Raw genomic sequence first — 19,488 nt, 5'->3', positions numbered from 1 at the left:
GGGAACCCATAATCACCACACTTTCCAGAGAGGGCAGAACATCATCCCAACGAAGACAAGATAAGATATCAAATTAGTACATTACTTATTGTTTTCATTGTGTGTGTGTGTGTGTGTGTGTGTGTGAGAGAGAGAGAGAGAGAGAGAGAGAGAGAGAGAGAGATATTATTGGATATAGAAGTCATAGATTATATATTTCATACATATAAATATATAAACATTAATATAATGTTAATTATAACATTCACACCAAGGGGGTGGGGGAAACAACGTACATGTATCTAAAAGTGAATACTTTCTCAAATAATTTCTTATTTTTAATAAAAATGCATTAGAAGCAGTTTCATCAATAATGGAAGACCCAATTACTGGTCTTCTGGATTAGGCATTCTTTTATTGTGTGATTTTAATGCTTGAGTGGGAAGCTTAAACATTGCCAATGAAATCTGAGACTAATTAAATGATTATAGCCTAAGGGGCAGGGCACCCAAGTCTCTGCTATTAATCTTACTAACAACATCCACTCTATGAGATGTATGGATGAACATACAAACCTATTTCCAAAGAAAAAGAATAAGGGGTTGTTTATTAAAAGATGAGTTTTGAGCTGGGCACGTGACTCAATGGGTAAGCATACCATTTGAGTATAGGTGTGAACACTTGCACACTCATGTGCATACATCACACACATACAATGCACCACACACATAAAATGTCCTTTTTACTTGTGATTTTTAAAATTAAAGATAGAAATCCCTTATGAAGTCTTTCTCTTCATCTTGTGGAAGACATGGCCAAGTTTAAGAATTCATTGATGGTGTGAACTTACTCAGTTGCACTAGGGCAAGATGAATTTGTGATGTAGAGAGATAGCATGGGGGTAACAATGGAATAATTACCGTAAATACTCAATGAGTACTCACCATGTGCCAAAGACTGTCCTGAACTTGCCTTATCCCTATTTCACAGATAAGGAAACTAAGGCATGGACAGGTGAATAATTCAGGGTCACAGGCAGAATACAGACACTTGAGTCTCCTACAGCCTTCCTTTTAATGTGCACTGTAGAGCACATCACTCTGGACAGTTCTGTTTTCTGTTGTCCAAATCACTAGCCTTTCAGAAGCCACCAACCATTCTCAACTACCAGGCAGGTACAGAAATCAGAAACTGAGACTGGATCTCTGCAGCCCTCTAGCAAGGATCCTCGGGCTCATCCTGTGTGGACTGACCCAGGGCTCACTACCTAGAAAGCTAGGGTAAGAATTTCTTCATGACTGAAGAGTCTGTGTGGAGATGTTGCCTCTCTACCTAGGCAGTAAACGTCACCCTCACAGCAATGAATATAGGGCATCTACATGTCTTGACTCCTCCTCACCTACATGTTCCTCTAGGTCTACCCCAAGCCCCGACTGTTTCTTTGGACTGAGAATACACTTTTAGCAAGGCCAAGAAAGGTTAGGTGGCATTCAGGGACCTAGAGTTCCTATATAGGAAAGTTTACCAATTATATTAGGTTATTTGGCCTCCAAATGAGTCCTTTCCCCTCCGAGACAGACAGACAGACAGACACACACACACACACACACACATACTTTAATAATAAAGAAATGCCAGTGTTGTACCCTGCTTCCTTCACCCGGGCTGTAGTTGAGACCTGCTGCTGTTTTCCTACAAGCACGTGGCCCAAGTAACTGAAACTGAACTGTACAGGAAGTCCTTCACCGAGTTCTGTGCACGACTCCTTCAAACATTTTTCCATTTTTATTTTATTACATATATCATCAGTTAATTTTGTTACTTTAGTATTTTGTGCAAGTGTATAATGTATTCTGATTGCTCTCCCACACTCTCTTCTACAGTCCCCTATCCCTATCTACGTCCCTATCCTTACCAGTTTCCTTCCCCACTGCCTGACTCTTGGTTGTTTTGTGACCTGTTTAGTTTAATAACCAAGGCCCTCTGTGACCACTGTGCCAGAACTACCCACTGGAGCCTGGTGAGATCATCAGTGGGTACAAAACTAAAGGGCAGTGACTCCCCCTTTCCTGAGTCTGTCAGTAAGAGGGAGAGCCCTGGTCCATCCTTGTACACACCCAGTGCAAATATCCATAGCTTCTGTGAGGTTGTGTGTAGCTAGAGTTTTCCTGCCTTGCCCACAGTCAGGACAAATATTTGTCACCCACCAGTCCCATAGCCGCTCAGACCCAACCAAGTAAACACAGAGACTTATATTGTTTACAAACTGTATGGCCATGGAAGGCTTCTTGCTAACTGTTCTTATAGCTTAAATTAATCCATTTCCACACATCTATACCTTGCCACATGGCTCGTGGCTTACCGGCATCTTCACATGCTGCTTGTCAGGGTGGCGGCTGGCAGTGACTTCTTCTGCCTTCCTGTTCTTTTATTTCTCCTCTCTGTTAGTCTTGCCTATACTTCCTGCCTAGCCACGGGCCAATCAGTGTTTTATTTATTGACCAATCAGAGCAACTTGACATACAGACCACCCCACAGCACAGCCAAGTGCAGACCATCTCAGACACCTGCACTCAGGCCCGTGGTTCTAATCATCTTCTGTGTGGACCTGCTGGGTAAAGCCACGAGGAACCCAAGAACAGGCTCCCACAGGACATACAGAATATCCCACAGCAGTCCTGAGTACAGAGGCCATGTCTTGCTCAGACAATGACAGTTCCCAGCCTTTCTCATAACTTCCAGCTGTTACACTATGCCCACCTCGCTGTTCCCTGGGCCTCAGATGGTATAACGTAACTGTCTTGTGTAGGCATAAACACCCATCCATCTTGATGGCTATATCTGGTTTTCGTTTGAGGTTGTTTTGATTCTGTATTTTTTCTGGAAGAATGTGAGTGAATGTGTTCAGAATATTTTATTTCTAGCATCCCAAGGATTATTTTATTAGGTAAACTCTTTCTTTTAATATTCTTCATAAGTCTATCATTTCCTTCATGACGTCCATGTGTGTCAAGTTCGTATTTTTGAGGGAACACAAAGTTCATTAAAACTTAAAGACCATGACCACCTGATAGAGAAGTCCGAAAAATGAAGATTTGCAGTAAAGGTTGGCATTTGCAACTAGCCCACACTGGCCAGGAAATCATGAAACACTCAACTACAAATTACTTCTGTGAATACTCAAAATGGGACAGCAAGTGTTCAAATCTGGACAAGGTCCATTCCATGATGAATAACACCTGGTATCCATAGATCACTTGCCCAGACAATTGCTTATAATCTCCCACGGCCTCCATCACTCCAGCCACAGAGGAAAATATGAAGAGTCATCATATTTGGGGGTGACTTCAATGAGTTTCAATAGCTGAGGTTTTGATTTTGATGAATTGCTCATTTCATATTATTCCTTCAAGGAGACCTCTACTTTTAGAGGGAGCCTGGGAAAAAAATGTTATCTCTGTGTGTAAATGGTGAGGCTTGAAATAAAATGAGAATTGTCTCATCCTGAAAGCTGTAAAATTTCCTGGACATTGTCAGTCTCAACATAAATTGATGAGGGTAGGAGTAGAGAAGAGGGATTTCACCTGACAATCCATCCTTCTCCACAACGTCTCTTCCTGAGAGGGTACTTTCCCCCAAGAGTTTTGTTGGCCATAGTGCTGATACTCACCAACTGACACCTCCTGGGCTGCTAACTCTGACCTCGTATGAAAGAATACATAGGGGCCTAGGAAAGGTTTATAGTAAAGTCATCTAACTCCAGGAGATCCACCCTGGCCCATTCATATTAGCCCCTGTACATCCCTACAAGGGCCTTTCTAGTTTGCGGGCTTTTCTAGCTAACATCAGTATCTCTTCCATGTCTTCTTTCTGTTTACTCCAAGGAATGAGTAGAGAATCCTGGTCTCTCAAATTTAAGGTCCAGAACTGAACCTTACCTTTTGACTCTAATTCTACTATGTGCCTTAGGGTATAACAGTGCTCAGCATCATTTACAGTTTCTCATTTGAGGCACATGCAGGCATGTACACACGTACATGCGCACATACTCATTGATTGTCAACTCTATCAGTTTTATGAAATCCTTGACTCCTTGCTTCAGTTCTCGTAGAATCAGTGATGGCATATTTGTCCCTCTGCAGAAATTCTTGCTGAGATGGAGGTAGGCTCTTTTTAGATAACACACCTCATATCTGGGATGATTTATTCACTTTCAAGTTCCTGGAATTTATTGCTGAAGGTTGACGTGGATGCTTACAGTTTGGGCTCTAATATAATCTCCCGAGTGGCAATTAATAAATAAAAGATGCTTGCTGTTATTGACAGAGGATCTAGGCTTTCTCAGCTAGCTCTTTCCTTTATATTTTCACCAAATTTGATGCCAGACATCCCTAGGGGGTTGATGCTAAAAAATATTTTCTGTAAATTCTAAAGCTTTTACTCTTGTTTCAATATTCCCAAACCTCTGTGTTGTCTTTTGTTTTCCTTGTCAGAAATGATCGTCCTTGGTTCTTTTTTTTTCAATTCTCCCTTGCTGTGAATTGGGGGAAGTGCCTTTTTCTAAATGTAACAGTAACATAGCCTGAGGATAAGCTTGCAAATAGCACCTGCAATTTGCCCCTGAATTTTCTTGTATTTTTCTCAGTCTCTTCTCAGTTTCCTTTATTGAATATGCACTGTCATCTATAAAATGTGGTGTTCATTGTCATCGTGTGTATCGTTCACAGTGTGAGGTTGCTTCCTGTAAGTTAATGATGAAACCATGAGGTAATATTCAATTGGTGCCGTGTGCTGGCTTGATTGGGTGGGCTCCAGGGCTCATCTGGACTAGTATTCCCATTTTAGAGATGAGGAAAATGTGGGTCAGCTTAAGGACCTTGACCATAATCAAGCAGAGGGCAGATACAGATACATCTTGAGGTTGTAAAGTACGTGGTACAGAGCTGCAATTGGACTACCTCTGCTCAGTGCCCAGTGGGGAGGTGAAATGTGTAACTTTAACATGTTCCTTCTGTTTTCTTATCTCTAAATGCTAACAGGCTGCAGATTTATTTTGGTGATAGATCATTTACCTAGCAGGCCTAAGAACTTTGGTTTGATTTCCTGGCCCCACAACCATGCCAATATTAGTACTGATGCCACAACTGTAAGGCTTATAGTAAGTTAATATCAGTAAAAGGCAGGGTAGGTGCTTGGCACACTCTGGGAATTCTGAATATTGTCAGCTATTATTCCAGTTCCTGGGACTCACTTGGTAGCCCAGGCTGGCCTCGAACTCACAGAGATCCGCCTGGCTCTGCCTCCCGAGTGCTGGGATTAAAGGTGTGCGCCACCACCGCCCGGCTTATTCCAGTTCTTTACATATTCCAGCAAAGGTGGAAGTGTGTGCTGCTAATCAACTTTATGTGGCTGGGACGTCCATTAGACCCTGCCTGTACTGGTCTTACAGCCCTTGTTTTGTGCAGTGAGGAGCTAGGGGTCACATCCATGGTGACAGGGGGAGCAGAAATGAAAATAGTGATGACAATAAGAAGAGGTGGTGCCATTTGCTGAGCCTGAGGGTGCGGTGTGCTTTGAATTGACACTCACATGCATAATGCTCCATATGTGCTCATGCCACATATATGGACAAGCTGCAGAGTCCTTTATTTCCAGAAACATGGTGCACACTCTTGATGACAATAGTCTTCCTGGTAACTGGAGGGAAAGAGCGGCCTTGGTAGAGCAGCTTGAATGCCAAAACAGAAGCTTTACTGGAATTATTTCTACCTTTGAAGTAATCAGTTTTGCTACTAATATTTCTATCACTTAGTCTTGTTGCTGATGATAAGGTGACAGGCTGGAGCAAGAACAAAGGTCGAGGAGGGGAGGGTGGGGCTGGCCCAGGGCAAGACGAACTACAGCAAGAGGATGGTGTGTGGAAAAGACAGGCCCTTCAAAGCTCTCTTATGTCTTGCTTCTCTGCTCGGCAGTTATTTATTATATAAAAAGGCGGCTGCTTTCCTGGGCTCCAGATTGAAATATACTTGGAGCAGCAGCACCAAGAAAAATATCTTTCCTCACTTGCTGCGATTTATTTGCAGACTAAGTAAATCTCATTCACCACGCATGAATCATCTTTAGGATAATGTAAAGAATTTAATTATGAAAATCCTTATCACTAATGGTCCTTGATTTCCAGGCCAATCTAATAAACAACTCTGGCAGTAATAACAGGTACAGTGGAGGAGATGGCAGGACTGAGTACTAAGGGAATGTGAGTTTGTGTGCCCTGGCTGGGAGTGGTGGCAAACGCCTCTAACCTCGCCACTCCAGAATCAGAAGCAGCCAGATCTCTGTGAGTTCGAGGCCAGTCTGTCTCTATAGTGTTTGTGTGCCTCTGTGTCCCTATGTGTGTACGTGGGTGTATGTACTCTCAAACATGCAATCTGTGGATAGGGACTTTTCAAATTCACTACGTGTGCATATATACACATGCATATGTTTCCATGTATAAAACAGATTTAAATACCGCCATCTAAAAGCTTACCACAGCTGTAGAAAAAGACACTGAGGTTCAGAGATGTCAATCCACTTCCCCAAGATGACCAAAAATAATGGCAAAGCTGGAGTTTGGCCAACAACACTTACTGACTCAACACCCTCTTTTCAAAGCTTCCTGAAAAGAAATATTCGCGGAGTAGTGTGTGTTTCCACCATAGCACCCTGCTCCAGTATGGAGAGGGCTGATCTTCCACCCTTTCTCTTCCAGACTCTCCAAGCAAAGATTTTGGTCCGACTCTGGGTTTGAAAAAGTCCAGTTCCTTGGAGAGCCTGCAGACTGCTGTGGCGGAAGTCAGGAAGAATGACCTGCCCTTCCACAGGCCCAGACCACACATGGTGCGAGGCCGGGGCTGCAACGAAAGCTTCAGAGCCGCCATTGACAAATCCTACGACGGGCCGGAAGAAGGAGAAGCTGGTAGGGCCATATGCCCCCTTAAGTGGGTTCTTCATCTCATTATTATCTGCAAGTCATAAGCGAGGATTGCACTTAACTACTGAAAAAAAAAATGATTTAAGGATCACAATTATATTTTTGATATTAAAAGTAATTCATTTTCCTGATATGTTTTGCCCTTTGGCTTAACGAACATGGGATTGGAGAACGCGACGTGCAATTTATTTCAACAGTACAAACTGAAAAGAAAAAAATGTTCTCTTTCACTTCCCTAGAAGGACCAACTGTCATTTACCCTTAGGGCAGGAGCACTAAGCATGCATTTCTTGGCATTCTTATTTGAATCATTAAAAGCAACATCAACCAGAGGACTGGCTGCATTAATTGCGTCGACGTGGTGGGCTATATTTATGCTCAACAAAACCTCTCTTGGAAAGAAGCTCACCCTGTTTGTTTCCCCGCGTGTAGGCTTTCGGGGCTGATGGAGGTTAACCAGCCAGTTTCCAGAGAGATTAGTGCTTTAGCAATTTTCAAGGCTTTTGTGCTACCAGCTAGCAACCAAGGGGCCCCACTCCCGACCTCAAAGGTTGATTGAAGTACCCAGGACTGGGAAGTCCTATCTGATATCAAAGGGTATGAGTTACCACGTGGTTGGGTAGAACACTGAGCACTTCTCCTCATTCTTCTGTATTTTACATTTTGACTTTTTTTATATATATACTAACCATAAGTGCCCCCTGACCATGGATATTGATTTTTTTTTTTTCTCTCTACAGACGGTCTCTCTGATAAGAGCTCTCACTCTGGCCACGGAGCTCTGAATTGTGAGTCTGCCCCTCAGGGAAACCCCGAGCTAGATGATGTGGAAACTAAAGCCAGGAAAGTCAAAAAACCAAAAGAGAAGGAGAAGAAAAAGGGCAAGCTGAAAGTCAAGGAGAAAAAGCAGAAAGAGGAGAGTGAGGACCCAGAGAGGAAAATGAAGAGGAAGGGCTTCGGAGCCATGCTAAGGTAAGAGCCTGCTGTGAAAACACTGGGTGCCTTCGCTTCTCCTAGCTAACCCGCTCCTTTGTGTTTGCTCGGAAAAAGGTGCAAGTGTCCTCTCATCCTCAGCTCTATTCATCAACATCAAGGCTACGACTGTATTTTTTTTTAATTTGCCAAGAAGGCATGAAAAGCCTTTGGGATGCTCCCTGAAGATTGTGATGATGACAGGAAATTGTCATAAGCCTGTTGTAAAGAGGCCAAGCGCTTAGTAGGGCAGAGGAAGTGTTCCCTGTGTGTCCCTCTGCACAGTGAAAACAAGAGACTACTATATATATCATCCTTCTGTGACTTCTGATACTCGGGTCACCAACACAGTAGCTGTCACTTGCAGCGGCACTGTGATGCATTAGAGATGTCCCTGGGATGAGGGCCATATGACCCAGGTCTCAATTCATGACCTTCCACATCTCAGCCGTAAGTTTCACATATCTTCCTTCCCTTCCTTTTAGACTGAGACAAACATCATTCCTTCCTGTGGTCCCCATGGGCCTGGGAGATAAGATATTGCATGCAGCAGATTCAGCAGCTAAGAGCGCTGAGCAGCACACAGTCGGAACACAACTTATTTCTTCTTTTACAGCTTCTCTCCATGAAACGCTCTATAGAAACTATCACTCCACATTCTGGTTTCCCAGTGATCTGGCTGATTTCTCATCATTTGGCCAGAGGCTTGCACAACTAGTCCAATGTAAACCAGAATATACCTCCTCCCTGGGCATAACTTTACTGTCTGTGGAACCATGTGCAGGGGAAGGGCAGTGTTAAACTGGAGGGTGTTTTAACTGGTTTAGGTGGTACAAACTGCCTACCAGGAGTCCTTTAGGAACACCTTTGTGGATGGTTGAGGAAGATCTTTGGTACAGCAGTTGCTACTGGTAGAAATCATTTCCATGGCTGACTTCCTAAGGGTCACTTACCCTTAGCCTCTGACCTCAGACAGAGTGCCTAGAGTCTCCTTCCTCAAGCTGGCAGACTTCTTAGATGTTGATAGAAGGCACTAACCTGAGCAGCAGCAGCAGCAGCAGCAGCAGCAGCAGCAGCAGCCGTATCTCCCCTGACTTCTTAGATGGAGGCGGAAAAAGCTTACACTCTATGTCAGCTGCAGCAGCATCTCCCCTGACTTCTTAGATGGAGGCGGAGGAAGCTTACACTCTATGGCAGCTGCAGCAGCATCTTTCCTGACTTCTTAGATGGAGGTGGATGGAGAAAGCTTACACTCTATGGCAGCTGCAGCAGCATCTCCCCTGACTTCTTAGATGGAGGCGGAGGAAACTTACACTCTATGGCAGCTGCAGCAGCATCTCCCCTGACTTCTTAGATGGAGGCGGAGGAAACTTACACTCTATGGCAGCTGCAGCAGCATCTCCCCTGACTTCTTAGATGGAGGCGGAGGAAGCTTACACTCTATGTCAGCTGCAGCAGCATCTCCCCTGACTTCTTAGATGGAGGAGGAGGAAGCTTACACTCTATGGCAGCTGCAGCAGCATCTCCCCTGACTTCTTAGATGGAGGCAGAGAAAGCTTACACTCTATGGCAGCTGCAGCAGCATCTCTCTGGCCTGTGCCTGCTTCAGTCACCAACCCTCACCCCTTCAAATCCCTCCAGTGCAGCTTGTTCCCGATGCTCTCCCTCCCCTCCCACTACTGCATGGAGGTCACACCAACCTTGCTTCCTAAGACTTCTCCAGAGCACCAGTTCGCCTTCCTACCTAGAAGGACATGCCAGACTCCCTCAAGCCTGCTGCCCTGCTTAGGTCAAGGGAAAGGATCAGAAAATGTTTGCCGCTCACAAAGCAGAAGGGTTTACAAAGTCACTTCCTAATTCTCGGAGTATTTTCTTGTACCTTTTTTTGTTTTGTTTTGGTGGAGGAGCAGGATGTAAGGTAGAGGTACCCATTCCATGACTTTGTTTCTAAAACTTCCTAGCAAATCTACCAGTCTCTATCCTTCTTTGCTATGATCAACAGATAATGTATGATAGATTTAACCATGTTGTGTAAACCCTGAGAATATCTGTCTTTTAAACACTCTGGGGGATACAGGATACTAGTTGTTCTCAGTGTGAAATCTTCAACTGATAATTTTAGATAGAAAATAAAATTCAATTCTCTTATTTCATCTTTTCCTCCCTCTCCTTTTTCTTTCTGTGTGTATGTGTGTGTGTGTATGTGTGTGTGTGAGAGTGTGTGTGTGTGTGTGTGTATATGTGTATGTTTGCACATGTGCATGCACGTGTGTGTGGAGAGAGAGAGAGAGAGAGCGCGCACGCGTGTGTCTTAGGAACAGCAAAATGACATTTAAAGGACACAAGTAGTGTGGACAGCTCTGAGCCATCCCATTACATATCCAGATGGATCGCTGCCTCCCAAGTGATAGGATTAAAGGTGTGTGCCACCACTGTCTGGCCTCTATGTCTAATCTAGTAGGTGGCTCTGTCCTCTGATCCCCAGATAAGTTTATTAGGATACACAATATATTGGGGTGCACAATATATCACCACACACATATATAAGTGAATACACATACACTCATGAGTGGATACTATCCATGCATGCAAACACTAAGGTAAATAAATACATAAAATATTTTTAGGAAAAGAAATTGTAGTTTGTAATGTGAGCATGTTGTCAATAATTACAACAGTATTTATGTGAGAATTTTGTCTGTGAAGTGGTGGAGTTGAATGGTTGCAAGTTCAGGCTCTGCATGCGGACTTCTGATTTAAATCTCAGCCCCTTCACTCTCTAGCTAGGGAACATTGGGCACACTCTCTCCTTTGCTTTAGTTTCTTCATCTGAAAACAGAATGATAATTGGATCGACTACCATTGTAAAAAATTTATTTGATTGATTATATAATCTATTTAGAACTATGCTTTACAAGTAATATATATTCAATAATAAACAAAATTTCCCTCAAGAGGCCCAAGCCCTAATCCCTAGTATCTGTGTATGTTACTTGAGAAAGGAGAATTAAGGTTGGAAAAGGCAGAAGGATGGCTGTTCTGCTGGCCCTGAGGTAAAGGGGTTGTCCTGAATTTCCTCAATGAGCCCAGTGGAGTCACAGGGCCTTACAAACGTAAGTGGAAGACATGATAAGGAAAGAAGGTGCAAAGAAACGCAGCATGCTTGGCTGTGGAAATGGAAGGAGGGGGACATAAGCCAAAGGAAATGGGCAGCCTGTGTAAGCTGGAAAGGACAAGGAAATGGCTTCCCTCTGGCTAGCCCCTTAATTTTCATCCATATGTGTTATTCAAGCCACTAAGATTGTACTAATTGCTTACAGTATCAACGGGAGCCAGCACAGTCATTATCATAAGTATTATTACTGCTTTTACAATGCCACAGTAATTTATAAGGACAAGTTTCCTCTTTGGGTATTAAAGAAAAAACTATAAAAATGATTTAACTGCAATAATCTGTAAATATGAAAACTCTCGGAGATTCACATAGCCTGTTTCTGAGATTGTCACCAAGTTAAATCCTGACTGTGTGTTTTGTTACACAGCTCCAGGTACTTGTTGCTCACAATACAGAGCCAGCTCTTCCCTTTTTCCTCAATCTGCTCCCCATTTCCACATGTTAGAGCCACAGGCCCTGGATCCTCTAGACACACAGCACCTTGGCTTTTGTTCCCTTTCACTGCTATAGCAAAATTAAGAGCTGAGAGGTGGTATTAGATTTTATCTTCGGTATAAAAATAGCAACTGTTTTCCATAGCCTTTTGCATCCGAGTTGGTGAGCATATTGGAGTTGCTGTTACATGCTCGCTTTCAGCGACAAAGAACACAAAAGCTGTTACCATTAGCCAACAGATTTTGCTTTAATTCTCATCTGTTGCTCAGATGCTATTGACTTAGTTTCTTTCTTATTTAAAAAAGATTGATTGCTCTAAGGTTCTGTTCGAGTTAGATGTGACTTAAATATGCATTATTTTTTCATTGTCTCTACTACTCTAACACATTCCTGAACATGGGCTCTGGTGTAGCTTCTACAGTTACTCCATGAGCAGTGACACCTGGCCAAGGAGGGTGGGGGAAGGTCTTAAATTCTGCCCCCTTCCTCATCCTAGAATTGGGATGTGATAGCAGTGGCCTTGTTCTTGCTTCTAAAGAGCCAAGTGTCTTGACTGGGCTGATGTTGATCATACAGAGTGGAAGTGTTCATTCATTAATTTCACCCACCCCTGTTCCTGCTGGAAAGTTATGGGAGGTCGATTCCATTCATCTTTTCACCCATCTTCTAGTTTGTATATTGTTATGATTTGCTGATTTTAAATTACCTCCTTGCATGAGTCAAGTCTGGTTCTTCCGAGGGCCGTGAGTTATTGTGGAGAAAATGCTGAACTCCAGAACCTTCCAACTTCGGTTGTTACTTTATAAACTCTGTTTACTTGCTGCTGAGAGAGACCTTTCATACATTTGCTATCAATCTTTTACTCCGTTTGATACAGTAATCAGAAAAAGGTAAAGTGCAGCTCCTTTTCATGTTCCCATCTTTTAGTGTTACCAGCTCATCCAAGGGTTCTTTCGCTTGAGATAGAAATCACTAGGAGGCAAATGACACCATCTCAACAAGGCTTTACTGAGACTTGTGTTGAGCACAGGGAAATGGCACACAGGATGGGGTTCCCATTCTGGGTCTGGATGCTGGGATCAAAGCTTGGACAGAAAAGGTAGGCTCATGCAGACACACAGAAGGCTGCTGAGAAAGAGCCCAGGATTTTGACACATGCTCTTGGCTCAGTGATGATATACACTTGCACAAAGAATTCATCTACTCTGTGCTCATAAAACATGTCTGGTGTGCTCGCTGCAGTCACTGCATGAAGGCAATGCGTCTGCTAGGTTCTAGCCTGCATTTGCAAGGCTGGAGGGAAGGCTGAGGGTGGAGTCAGCAACTCCTGAATCTGGTCATCAGTGGAAACTGTCTTGCCAAAAGCAGCTTGCATTCAGAGGAAAACCCTGGTGTGGGACTTGGGGTCCCCACTGATCTATCTCAGGTCAAGATACCTCCTTATTTTTGCTTTATGAACTTGACTTCTTTAGGTATCATCCTCTTCAAGACACTTCTACAGAAAGGCCAGTCAAGACTCCAGCAATCAAAGAACAAAGCTCAAACCCTTCAGTAGACAAGTTCCATGCTGTCAGTCCCAAATATCCTTCGGCCACAGTAATGTCACCTAGAGTGAAAAGCCAGAGATCAGCCCCTGATTTCTTGGTTGCTTTAATAATCTTGTCAATCTCTTGTAGTCCTCAAATGAAATTCTTCATGTTTCTAACCAATCCCTTTATATAACAGTTTCTGCTGTTTTCTCTTGAGAGTCTAGGTCACTGTTCAAAACCAATGTTCTGGAGTCCGAGTGAAAGGCTTGAAGTGGTGTAAGTTCATTGTGTGTGTGTGTGTGTGTGTGTGTGTGTGTGTCTGTCTGTCTGTCTGTCTGTCTGTCTGTCTGTGTGTCTGTCTGTACACATGCACGTGTATGTGCACCTGTGGTGTATGTGCACACATTTTATTGTGCATTGTGGTGTGTGTGTATGGATTGGATGGGGGAGTAAACATCTAGAAGCCAGATGTTGATGCCCAGGATATTCTTAGCAGCTCTCTGCCTTGATTTTTCTTGAAGTGGTGTCTGTCATTGATCACAGAGTGTACTGACTGAGCTACACTAAACACCCTACAAGTCACAGGGATCCTTGTCTCTCGCACCCCAGTGCCAGGATGATAGGTGTGGCCTTTCTGTTCATGTGTGTGCTGGAGCTCTGAGTTCAGTTCCTCATGCTTGGGCAGCTAACACTACCGGCTAAGCTATCTCCCCAGCCCATGAAGTTCATTTCCCTATTCCTCTTCTAGGCTTTTGTCGGGAAGGAATTGTGTCTAGTTAGCTTGTTCCTGGTAGTTTAACAAAGTGTGTATCAGGCTGTTAGGAAGGTGTTTAAATGTTGTCTACTTTTTAAATGTTGTTCAACTATATCCATTCAATTAATAACCTTTATTGACTACTTCATCTTTGCCAAATACATTCATAATCATTCTTTTGTTTACTCAACAATATTTATTCAAGTCCTATTTTTATCATGAGGTGTTATCCTGGGAACTGGATAGAGAGTAGTGAAGTCCCGGCTATTATGGTACTTTCCTGTCATAGTAAAGAAAGGAAAAGTCAAAGATAAATGTGAGTTTCTTTTGGTGTGTTTTATACAAAACAAGGAAAATGTCACATCAACATAGAAAGTGTTTTTAACTATGAAGTACCCAGGGAGCAAAGCGGCATTCTCCACGACAGCTCTGGTGCAGAGCAGTGCCTTCTGAGCTAACGATTCTGAACGAGGATCCAGGCCATTGCGATTTACCTCCTAGTGAAGGGGAGAGACTGGAGAATATATGCCCAGCCCAGAGCTGTTGAGATGATTCCAGACTGCAGCAGGTGTCATGGGGAAATGGAGGAGGGGCTGGCATCCTCTCACCCTGTACCTGTCTGTCGACCTAACAGACTGCATCTGCCCAAGCTTCATGGAATTTTCAGAAGACATCCTCTGAAAGGAGCACACTGACACAAAAGCCAGCTCACTGTATGCTTTATTTCTTTCCTTTTCCTCTTTGTATTTATTTTTTTTTGAGGGGGAGCATAGGAATCTAAGAAGGTTTTTTGTTTCACAACTTCACATACAACTATAAAAAAAAAAAAGCAACCTGTAGAGTACACAGAGAGTGTGGATAGTACACAGAGCCCCGTTGCAGCTGAGTTAGACATTCTGGAGTAATGGTCTGCAGCTACTGTGAGGGGTGACATTGATTTGAAGATCTTTATATCAGCTCCACCCATCCTATCCACTACTAAGATGTTCTATATCATTTCTTCTTCACTCAGCTTCAGACATTGCTTAGGACTCTCTCTTTTTTTTTTTTATCCTAATATATAAACCATAAAGACCATATATTTAAAACCCTAGAAGCTTCAACTTTTTCATTTCTAAGTTTTGCCTCACTAAGGGACACACTTTGTTCATTTCTTTATGAAATATACTGCTTTATTTAACTAGGGGAATGCTGCAAAGAGGAGTCACGATGTACATGTCTTAGAACTGTCACTCACGTAGCCATCCATGCTATTTCTACCACAAACATTAGCACACTTGGTACTGTCAGAGAACTAATGCTGAACCTAATTAAAACCTGTCCCTTGCAGGCTCTGTGGCCTTCACTGATCCCTCATATCTCCTCCATGCTGCTGTGATGCTGCAGTGAAGTGGTTCATATAAGTAAGCGAGTTGTCTGTAGACTGCCTGACTTGATAGATACTGATTCTTGTTATGGATTTAAGACCACACAAATTATTACATATATTTATTATGTACAACATGTTTTGCTTCTTGGAAATATTGTGAGATAGTTATAAACACCAACACATGTATAATTTCACACACTTATCTTTTCTGTGTTTATGAAGACACTTGTGATAGTTTGAATGTAATTGGCCCCCATAAGCTCATAGGGAGTGGCACTATTAGGAGGCATGGTTTTGTTAGAGTAGGTATAGTCTTGTTGGAGGAAGTGTGCCACTGAAGAGGCAGGCCTTGAGATCTCATACATGCTCAAGCCATGCCCAGTATCTCAGACCACTTCCTGTTGCCTGTAGATCAAGATGTATTAACTCTCAACTCCTTCTCCAGCACCATGTCTGCCTATACTCCGCCATGTCCCACCATGATGACAATGGACTGAACCTCTGAACTGTAAGCCAGCCCCAATTAAATGTTTTCCTTTACAGGAGTTGCTGTGGTCATGGTGTCTCTTTCACAGCCATAGAAACCCTAGCTAACTATAACAACATTTCTCTCAAAGTTGCTAGTCTCACCTTCTTGAAATGGTGTGTCCTTTGAACAACAGCATCCCAACCCTCACACCACCTTGCCTCTGATAACATCCATTTCTGTTCCTGTGAATTACATTATTTTCTACTGCACTTGCAAGTGAGGTCCATGGTGCTTACCCTTCTGTGCCTGGCTCAGTTAATGTGAGAACATTTACCAAGCTTGTTCATGTTGTCTCTGACAAGGCACAAGGCAGACACAACTCTCACCTCAAAAGGAATAGAGTTTATTTGAGAACCAACTCTGAGTGAGTGACCTGGGCCAGAACACAAGGAGCTAGGTCCTTCAGGTTCCACCTTCCCATGTGGAAACAGTTTTATGAAAGTCATAATCAAAGCAATTTTAAAATAAATTGGTGGATATGTGAGAGAGGCAGTTACAGCAAGATGGGGCGGGGTGTCTTCATATAGGCCTAAGATGCTGCGTGATGGTGTGCTTAGCTTTGAGTTGGTGAGATCTATGCTGTGATAAGTTAATGAATTAACTTATTTCTTTCATCTATTAGTCATGAAATGTTAGTTCTGACAGAGAAGTGGGCAAGGAATAGCTATTTGGGGGCCTGAAGCTAGCCCAAGGTAAGTTATAATTAGACTTTCGACCCGCAACATTCCAACTTCTCCACATCACTGCAGTTCCAATCAGTCGTTCCAGGAATTCCCACTCACATTGCAAATGGCAGGAGTGTCTCCTTTTTGAATGTTAAATAGTAGTGTGTGTGTGTGTGTGTGTGTGTGTGTGTGTGTGTGTGTGTGTATGTGTGTGTGTGTGTGAGAGAGGGGGGGGGTGTATTTTTCCTTTATCCACTTAGCAGCTGGACAAGGCTTGGTTTATTTTTGTTCTTTGGCTTTTATGAATGGTGTTGCAATAATCGTGGAGGAATAGATTTGTCTTTGGTGTACTCTTTACATTTCTTTTAAATATATTTCCAGAAGTGGGATTTCAGCCTGAATATCATATGATAGTTTGATATGGTATATGGTATTATAGTTTCAATGCTGCGATGAATCTTCATAATATTTTCCATAATAGCTACACTGATTCACATTCCACCAACAGTATGCAAGGTTTCACATTTCTCCACAGTTTTGCCAGTAATGGTTTCTGTTGTTTTCTGTATTGTTTCACTTGAGATAAGGGCTCAGTCTATGCGAGACCCTCCTTCCTTAGCCTCCCAAGTGTTAGGATGGCAAGTGTGTACCACCATGGCTTGCCACTAATCCTTTTTAATAGCCTTGCTGGAGGTTTGAGGTGATGTCACCTTGTGGTTTGGATTTGCATCCCCACTTCATTCCTGCACCTGATGCCCACTTGACTACCTCCCTTTATAAAACTACAGGCATCTCTCCTTGTTTCCCATCTTTGGATTGACTCCAGACAGACCCTTTGTCTCAGGCTAGACACACCTGGAGCACACAAACTTCCCCTTCCTCTCGTTCATATTTTTTTTCCAGAATTGCTATTTTGTAATTCAAATGGGCATGGTGCTTTTTCTTTCACCTGAACAGTTTGCATAATAAAGTACAGGAAGAAATGGCGTTGCTCAAATCATTCGCTCATTCATATTTTATATGCTCTGGGTCACCCCTTTCCAAACGGAACTGTGACGGTTTGCAAGCTTTACTTAACCGTTGGGTGGAAGACCAAACTTTCTGTTGCTGAATACAAATCAAGAGTAAACTCACCCAATGGCTTGTTTTGTTTTCTTCCCTTCCTTTTTAAGTACAATTCAGTGCAGAGTGTGTGGATGGGTTCTGACCCAGATATTTCTTAGTACGCAGCTGCCCTGATGTTGTTCATGAAGATACATTCTGACTTGATTTTTAAATTGGGTTAGATAGAGACTGAATTCTCGAGTCACCAGGGGCACGGCATGTGTGGTGCATTTGTCCTCTCTGCCTTGATCCCATAATGGCTGTTTCAGGTCTCATGTACAATAAACGTAATGTGGCCGCAGCCTGTCATTACCTCTTTCCAGATAGTGGCTGTAAACATCTGGGCAGCCCTTCAACTTTACGAGCATGAAGGGCAGCCCTGCTAACACAGCTGGTCCAATGGAATTTTGGCAGTCATCTCCCCAAAGGCAAAAGGGCAGCCATAGGCTAGAGCTTAGGTGCTTTGCTTCATGAGGTTCAAGCCTTTTGAAACATGAAATCTCCACTGATAAATGAAGGCCCAAGTTCTTAATTTGGCTTCCAGTTGGATACAGAAATACATTGAGAGAGGCTTAGTGACCGGCCTAAAGGAGCTGCATAGACTGAGCCCGTGAGAAGTATAACTGTTGAAAAACAGCAGTGTATTGTGAAAGGCTGCTCACCGCTGTAAACACAGCCAGCCACTGCTCTCCATGGCTGTCCCTGCTTGCAAGGGACAGAAGCAGATGTGAAGCCCCGTCAGCATGGAGGGCAGGTCAGTTTTTTTCTCTTTGTAACCGGATTTTCCTCCTAAGCTCATCTTTAATTATTTACTTTAGGGAGCCAGGCAGATGGCTCAGTTGTTCAGAACCTGTGCTGCTCTCCAGGAGGATTCAAGTTCAGATCCCACAGCCTAAGTCCAGTAGTTCACAACTAAGCGCATGCATGCACACACACACACACACACACACACACACACACACACACACACCACAATTAAGTATAAAAAAAGTCTTTAGAAAATTATTTGCTTTATTTTTCGTAAGATGAATCATAAACATTTTGTTTCTTCATTTTGTTAATTGAAAATTTTCCTTCCAAGCTAAATCCAAATTTAATTTCTTATTTTTTTAAATTCAAGTTGACCCATGACCCTCACCTTTTTTTTTTTCTTTTTTTTTTTTTTTTTTTTTTTTTTTTTTTTCTTTTTTTTGGCATTACTGTCACAGGTCTGGGCTGGAAATGCACTCTTTATGAGCAGTAGTGTTGAAGCTTGTCATGGAATTGCAAAATAGAGGCTGTAATATCCAGATATTTGCCTTGCATTAAACTCAGTGGTGTGATAGCTGATAATATTTATGCATTTGCATGTTATACATCTGAGCTTCTGTTAGTCTGCAGCTGAGCAAAGGGGGGAAAAGCAGCACCATAATGTGGATAGACTGTGGACATGAGACTTTAAAGAAACATATGCATGGGACAAGTGATAAAAGTGGTGGGGTTATCTATAAGGATAATCACTAAAATGTTACATGCAGATTGAATTTGAATCAAACCCACTCCGGACAGTTTGCCCAGTGTTTATTGCTCATCTAAAAGAGGAACCTGAGACAGAAGGGTTCCACAGAAGCCATCAGATGGGCCGAGTTCAGACAAATGAGGTGCTGGGGGACCAGCATGCCAGCTGCTTGGCTCTGTGACTTTAATACAATTTTTTTTTCAGCTCTCAAGCTTTGTCTGCGGATGTTTGTTTATCCCTCTGTTTTCTGAGTATGTGTGCGTGGAAGGATGAGGGGCCTGTACAGAGTTAATTAATATGAAAATGGATGGCTACCTCCTTTTCAAAGTCTGATTGCCTCTCGTTGCCTTCCCTGCCCACTCTGTGTAATCTTGATTATTCTGGAGCCCTTGTTTTCCGCTGCCCAACGCGGTAGGGTGATTTGATTTCCTTCTAGTTATCACAATAAAGAATGATCACATAGGGTGTCACCCAAAAGGCTTATTTTGTTTAATTAGGGTTCCTTC

At 42.9% G+C, this 19,488-nt stretch overlaps 1 protein-coding gene across 1 annotated transcript in view; it reads left to right on the top strand.

Annotated features, from left to right (window-relative positions):
* Positions 1 to 19,488, top strand: part of Pard3b (par-3 family cell polarity regulator beta) — a 993,468-nt gene that overhangs the window by 681,168 nt on the left and 292,812 nt on the right. Inside the window, exons 17-18 of the mRNA XM_028891309.2 lie at positions 6,731 to 6,937; positions 7,693 to 7,924. Coding sequence (XP_028747142.1) covers positions 6,731 to 6,937; positions 7,693 to 7,924 — 439 coding nt within the window. The remainder of the gene's footprint in view (positions 1 to 6,730; positions 6,938 to 7,692; positions 7,925 to 19,488) is intronic.

Source organism: Peromyscus leucopus, chromosome 13 (genome assembly GCF_004664715.2).
Source record: "Peromyscus leucopus breed LL Stock chromosome 13, UCI_PerLeu_2.1, whole genome shotgun sequence".
NCBI classification, from domain to species: Eukaryota; Metazoa; Chordata; class Mammalia; order Rodentia; family Cricetidae; genus Peromyscus; species Peromyscus leucopus.
The sequence above is the reverse complement of the archived record's forward strand: the minus strand, read 5'-3'. Positions and strand labels throughout refer to the sequence as shown.